General features: G+C 38.6%; 1 protein-coding gene across 1 annotated transcript; it reads right to left on the bottom strand.

Annotated features, from left to right (window-relative positions):
• Nucleotides 1-3,516: 3,516 nt before the first annotated feature.
• Nucleotides 3,517-4,719, bottom strand: LOC136275102 (uncharacterized). The gene has a single exon (XM_066083414.1). It carries the CDS (start codon nt 4,717-4,719, stop codon nt 3,517-3,519), a length of 1,203 nt encoding a protein of 400 aa, XP_065939486.1.
• Between the last annotated feature and the right edge of the window lie 2,843 nt (nt 4,720-7,562).

Here is a 7,562-nt window from a genome sequence, read left to right as displayed (position 1 = left end):
ACACACGGCTTATACGGTTGGTCACCCGTGCAAACCGTACATACAACCGAACCAACCGTGGCTATCCGACTTACACTCGGGCCATTCGAGTGTATCCGTGAAAGCCGTGTATGATTTTTTAAACTTTTAAAAAACTGGCACGGGTGCCATGTCCGTGTATGATCATATTAGCGATCGTACAAGACCGTGTGAGACCGTACGAGCCGCACATGAAATGTTAATCCGGGTGTTGGGTGTAGGACTTGGGAACGATTCCATACGATTTATATACGATATTGACACGGTTGAGCTCACTCCCCTCGCGCCTTCTGGCCAAAATAATCTCAATGTCTATCAGTCTTATCATGATTTCTAATTCCCTTATTCTGTCATCTGCCATTTTTATAACTTTTCTGTTGAAAATTCGAAAATTTATGAAGCCAAGCCATCAAAACGAGTCAATTTATATCAAAACATACTCAAATGTGTGATAATTCGAGCATAACTCGAACAAAAGTCGGTGGGACCGTATGTAAATCTTGTAAATGTCCAGTTAATCGAGTAAAAGTCGTGTTTAATTGTACTAGACCGTAACAGACCGTACTAGACCGTACTTGGAACCGTACAACAATCGTATGAAAATCGTGTTCAAACCGTGACAAACCTTGCTTGACCGAGTATATCCGTGCTTTGTTCGTACATACTCGTGCTACATTCGAGTCTAAATCGTACCAACTCATCCCTAGGCACGGTTGGAGCTCAATACTTGTACCAGTCAACCCGTGTATAACCGAGTATACCGTATTGGAACCGTGTGCCCAACCGTGTTCTGTGTGAGAAAGGTCGCGGTAGGTTCAGACCAGTCAATAAACAGGGCGTGTCAATTTCAGTCCTGTCACTTTCAGCCGCTATAGATTTCGACTAATCGATAAATAGGGCGTCTAGATTTCAGTCTGACTGTTTCTATAGAGCTATGAATTAGCTATAGGTTTCCGTAGGAAATAGAGGAAATTATGCTTGGGATATATATATATATATATATATATATATATATATATATATATATATATATATATATATATATATATATATATATTGCAACGTTTTTCTCTTTAGGCCCCCAGAGTCAACGCTAAGGGATCGCCTTGCTCCAGCGTCACAAACGTTTGTGGGTTCTGTGTTTTACTTTAAGAACCAGTAGATGTTAATAAATCTATTGAAGACGAACACAAGTTTCTGTTGAATCAAGTGTATTATACGAACAAGTTGTAAATGAACATCCAAATGGCTCTCTCCTAGCTCTCTTCCTTCTGGCTCTGGCTCCCCTTCACATTCTCTCTCTCTCCCCCTTTTATACACTGCCCAGAAACCTAAAAATGTTAGGGCATTAGGGCAGCAGGCTCCGGTACCGAGGCCTGCTACACCATTAGGGCATTAGGGCAGCAGGCTCCAGTATTAGGGTCTGCTACACCATTAGGGCACCATAATTAGGGCACCAATTATAAAACAAATTTCTAAACAGTAGTTATTTATAAAACAAGAATGCATAAAACAAAAACACTACATTGGCCCCTCCTTTTAAGACAAGACTTTCACTGTCTTATACAATCGAGAGAGAAAAACTGGACATGAAACATGTAAAATATACAAAAATAGTACAGAAAAGGTTTGGTAAAAGTGATCTTTAACTGATAGCTGCACGGTCCAGTAATTCAATAATTAAAACAAATATTATACACACTATGATATCACATTGTTCAGTGTAATAAAAAAAAACATACGCACACGCAATAAGAAAACCACTGACTTGAAATCTACACAATACAACTAACCACCAAAATAACTGAACTATATAAAAAAAAACATTCACATATATTAAAAGTCAAAGTCATTACACAAAACAAATATACAGTCTGGATACAGTAAGTCCACAGATTTTCATTCACAAGTATTCCGCCTCCTGGTCTTCTCTTTCATGCTTTTAATAATAACTTCTTCGGGTCCGTCATACTGGTAATCTATTGGCATCTTACACTGCTTACAGATTTCTTGATCTGTTCCTGTAAGCCTAGACATTGCGTCAGCATTGCCATGCCTATTTCCTGGTCTGTGGACAATTTTCATGTAGAACTGGCTTAGTTGTTGTATCCAACGATGAATTTGACCGTCAGGCTCTTTGAAGTTCTTGAGCCATGTTAGAGAACCATGGTCAGTCCTAATGGTGAATCTTCTTCCAAGTAAATAATGTTTGAATTACTTGGTGAAATATACTACTGACAACATCTCTCTTCTTGTTACGCAATAATTTCTCTCTGTTTTTTCTAACGTTCTACTCCTGTTCTACTCCTGTACGCTATTACTTTTTCTTTCCCGCCCTGTATTTGAGATAATACAGCTCCTATAGCAAATGCGCTGGCGTCTGTATCAAGAATAAATTCCCCTGCATCTCTATCTGGGTACGCTAAAATTGGTGCAGATATTAACTTGCTCTTCAGCTTTTCAAATGCCCCCTGGCAATCTGAAGTCCAAACCCATTTTTCTCTTTCTTTGTTTCGGGTACAATAAAATGTTAAGTAATTTTTTTAGAAGAGTTGATATAAAATATATTTTTCATCTATTTATTTGATTTATTTGCACTCACTGGCAGTATATGACGTCAGAAATTACGCCATTTCTAAAATTAAATCAAGATCAGCCAAAAATTGACATTTTTCTTATCTATTTACGAATGGGAAATAAAGAGCGCATGCTTGAAGAAGGAAATTTTTTTTGTCACTTATTAGTCCTGGCTAGATACATCTCTGATTAAAATATTTTATTTGTTCAAGAATGCGCTCTATGTTTTCAGAAGGAAAAACTGCTTGTTTTAAGCTTAAAATGCAAATATGGCGGGAAAAGGTTGTCTTTATAATGTCATATTTCTTAATTGTGGGCACTTGAACCAAAATGAATATTATGTAAACACATCACATACATATCTGTACTAAGAAAACAAAGAATGATAGTAAAATGATGATGTTCATTTTAGGGGGCCATTTTAGACCCTTATCATATACTAGTATAGTCCTTTCTGTAATAGCCCGTTAACTTTAGAAACTCCGTAATTCCTTCACACAGGATGGGGTTCTGGCCTGTTCTACAGCTTTAGTTTAACTCGGATCAATTCTTTGAGACTATGTGTCCAAGGAAGTTGATTTCTTTCTGTAGAAAACAGCATTTCTTTGGTTTTAGTTTTAGTCCGGCATCTGACAGTCTCCCCATAACTTTCTCCAGATTTTCAAAGTGCTCATCAAATGTTTTGCCGAATACATATTGTCAAAGTATAACACGGCTGCATGCTATTGTAGATTAGTTAGAGCCTTTTCAATAATTCTTTGGAAGGTTCCGGCTGCGTTACATAGACCAAATGGCATTGTGGTATATTGATAGAGACCTCCCCTCGGCGTAGCAAAAGCTGTTTTTGCTTTGTCTTTCTCAGTCAATGGAACTTGATGGTACGCCATATCTAGGTCGAGGGAAGTAAACCATTCAGCTCCATTAAGAGACTCTAAATTGTCTTCTATTCTTGTCAGGGGATAGATATGCGTTCTTAATTGTTTGTTCATTAAGTTTAGAATAATCAACGCACATTCTCCATGACATGTCCTTCTTCTTAACCATGCCTATCTGAGAAGAGCTCTTTTCAATCAAACCCTTCTTCTCTAGATTTTTAACTTCTTCTTCTAAAGCCTGTCTTTTATACAAAGGAATTCGTCTTGGTGGTATCCTGATTGGTTTCTCGTTATGTAGGTTTATTTCATGGTGTCCAAGTTTAGTTCTGCCTACTTCTCCGGGTTTGGCGAAACAGTGTTGTTTTCTGAGAATGAATTCTCTCAACTTTTTCATTTGTTCTGCATCAAGATTTTCACTACCTTTTTCATAAACATCTTGTAAATGTTCCGGCATTTCTTCTATTGAATTATGTTGAACCCCGACTTCATTTACATCTCTTTTGATGTAACTCATTTTGATCGTTGGTCTGACTTTATATATTGGGGTAAATAAAGCCATGTGAGTATGCCGGTAAACCATCCTATCTTGTGTTCCTGGATTGAACAGTCTTGTGTAGATGACAGCATTCTTAGCATATACTAATGCTCTGGCAATCGCTAGTCCATTGTGTTCCATGAAAGGTCTCTCGGGCGATAAAACTCCAAGAAGATTTCTAGGGTTTTTATTACGCCCTACAAGTCCAGAAGGAACTAGGACTTTGCGATTTGCTGGGACAAGGGTTGTTTCTAAAGAAACAACACGTGCAGGTCGTGCACCTTTTCCTACTACAAGTTGGATCTTGCTCCCTTTAATAAGGAAGCTAAATTCATCATGATCCCAACTACATCTGAATTTTGTGATAAAATCGTCTCCTAGGAGGTTATTGTTGACCCCTCCTACTATGACTGGATGCTCGTAAACTATTTCTCCAAAGGTTAAAACCATGACAGCTTCACCAGCACAGTCTAGTTTTCTTCCATCAGCGACAACATACATCGTAATAACAGGTCTTAGCTGAGATTTATCTAGGATACTTTCGTAGGTTTCTCTAGATACGAATGATCGCTTTGCTCCTGTATCTATCTTCCATTCAACAGGTGTCCCCTCAAGCATTCCCCTTACCTTCATACTATGCACTCCTTTGATTATGTTGTGCCCTAAACTCTGTTGACTATCAGTGCGAGCTTTGTCACTGACAATATCTTCCATAACATCTTTACTCCGACCTTCCTTAAGTTTTCTCTTTTCCGTCTCCTCTTTCTATTATGGGCTTCCATACTTTTCTTTGTTTTAGGCCAATTAGAGTTGACTGATGGTTGGCCTTTGACATCAGTCATATCAAGTTTTAATCTCTCTTTTCAGTCCTCTTTTCAACACAATTATTTTGGTCTCGAGAACTGGGCCTAGATTGAAACTTTCCTCTTTCGCTATGGTACCTTGGGCTGTAAGGGCGTCCCCTTTCCCTGCTCCGACATGTTGAAAGGTTCTTGGGGTTCTCCAACTTGTATTGATATTGTTGTACCCGTCACCCGCGCTTTGGGGTTTGGCAGTATCTGCAGCTGCTCTATCACTTCTCTTTTCCCCGTCATCAACCTCATACACAGGTCTGTAACCTATTTTATTTTCTTTAGACAGTTCCTTTTCTCCGATCCGTAAACATTCTTCTTGCATAGCGGTAAGAATTGCTTCTTGAAGTGTCCTGAGTCTTGTCCGTTTTACTGCAAGTCGGAATTCCTCAGATAGTCCACACTTATCTAAGAAGGACTTTATTACATTTTCCTCCACTATATCAGGGTTTCCAGGATAGGCCCTTCGGTATATATCTTCGATAGCCTGTCCAAAGTCTCGCAATGACTCACCGGGTAGTCTCCTCCTAAGTTTGGCATCTGCACGGTATCTCTCTTTCATGGCAGAATGTCCAAACCTTTGATTCAATTTTCCCTTCAGTTGCTCATAATCCTTCTGTACAGCAATCGGCATTCCGTACGCGTAACTTTCCGCTTGCCCTCGCAAAGTACTGAGCAACACTCTGCGAGATCTCTCAGGTTGCCATGAGTTTAACTCTGCAATATTTTCAAAGTACTGCAGGAACTCGTCCCACACATCATTATGTGCCCCTGAGATTGTCCTTCTTACAGGATATTCATTAGTACGTTGACCAGCTTCTGTCGTCGTTGGTGTATTCGTGGGTGTCTCGTCTGCCGTGGGAAATTCAAAATTATACCTTATTCCGCGAGGAGTCTGATTACCCAAGTTACGGGCTGTGCTTCCAGATTGCCCAGAGAGTTAAGGTTCCTGATAGGTACCTGTAGGGGCATTAGATGCACTACCACCATTGAAGGTTGAATCAGTAGGTATACAAGAATTTCCCCCTTTGTTTGTACTTAGCAGACTTGGTCCTCCATACTTCCAGACAACTCTGAGTATGATAACAAGTAACATTGCACTTGCTACAGATACCAAAGAAGTTAGTGAATTTTCTTGGAATTTTTGCACAATCTTATTCTCTGGGAAGTAGATCCAGGTCATGACTATCAGAGAACATCCTATGAAGGCAAAGAGTACCCAAATAAGTAGGATTCTCTTTAGGCTTGGCCTTAAATTGTACATGTGTTGAACAGAGAGGCCCTGCGAGTTTTGTCCGAGGTCCTGAAAATTAGGACTCTCTGGCGTTACTCGACTTGTAGGCTTCCAACTTGTTCTACACTCAGTCTCCGTATTGAGCTCTATCCCAGAGTCATTCAAAGGATATGGACTGTCAAAATACTGTCCTACCTTCTTAGGTGTTATTCTCCTTCTCATGACGGGTGTCTCCATTCTGTTTCAAACTCTGTGTCGTCTTGTTCTCTATAACACGAAGAATAATTTCTTGGAATCCCACCGCTGCCACCAATTGCGACGTTTTTCTATTTAGGCCCCCATAGTCAACGTTAAGGGATCTCCTTGCTCCAGCGTCACAAACTTTTGTTGGTTCTGTGTTTTACTTTAAGAACCAGCAGATCTTTTAAAATAAATCTATTGAAGACGAACACAAGTTTCTGTTGAATCAAGTGTATTATACGAACAAGTTGTAAATGAACATCCAAATGGCTCTCTCTCTCTCTCCTAGCTCTCTTCCTTCTGGCTCTGGCTCCCCCTCACATTCTCTCTCTCCCCCTTTTATACACTGCCCAGATACCTAACAATGTTAGGGCATTAGGGCAGCAGGCTTGGGTACCAAGGCCTGCTACACCATTTGGGCATTAGGGCAGCAGGCTCCAGTATTAGGGCCTGCTATACCATTGGGGCACCTGTTAGGGCAGCAGGCTCCAGTATTAGGGCCCACTGCACTATCAGGGCACTAAAATTAGGGCACCATAATTAGGGCACCAATTATAAAACAAATTTCTAAACAGTAGTTATTTATAAAACAAGAATGCATAAAACAAAAACACTACAATATATATATATATATATATATATATATATATATATATATATATATATATATATATATATATATATATATATATATATATATATATATATTGTACATTTGTATCATAGAATGTCATGTTATCATAATTTAAAACTGATATATAGATGCAGTGATTTTTTTAACAGGAAGCGTGCCCGTAATGTAGACCCAGTTTCCCAATCAAAGTGTACCAGTATGTGAAATCGTGTATAATTCAATCTGGAATTAATGCTTGCTTAAAAAAGGAAATGGAGACAAATCATCCCTCTTTTGATAACTTTGAATTAAGGTAGGGATTCAAAAGGAGGGATAAAAAACTCTTTCCACATTTATTATTGCATGCAGTTTAAATAGCGGGTTTTTTTCTGTCTTAGGAAAGAACCAACTGTAAATTCTAGATCAACAAATCAAAACTTTTTTTTTTATAATTATGCATAAAAATATATTTATTTTTGTTTTGTAAGGCGTGATATTTTTTAATTTCAATTCATGCATTGAAAAAAAATGTTTAATTGTGTATCAGCACTGGACCTCATGAAATTTAATCTAAAAAAAACCCGTAAAAATACCACACTTTTAAATTATGTATATCCCC

Source organism: Magallana gigas, chromosome 4, assembly GCF_963853765.1.
Source record: "Magallana gigas chromosome 4, xbMagGiga1.1, whole genome shotgun sequence".
NCBI classification, from domain to species: Eukaryota; Metazoa; Mollusca; class Bivalvia; order Ostreida; family Ostreidae; genus Magallana; species Magallana gigas.
The sequence above is the reverse complement of the archived record's forward strand: the minus strand, read 5'-3'. Positions and strand labels throughout refer to the sequence as shown.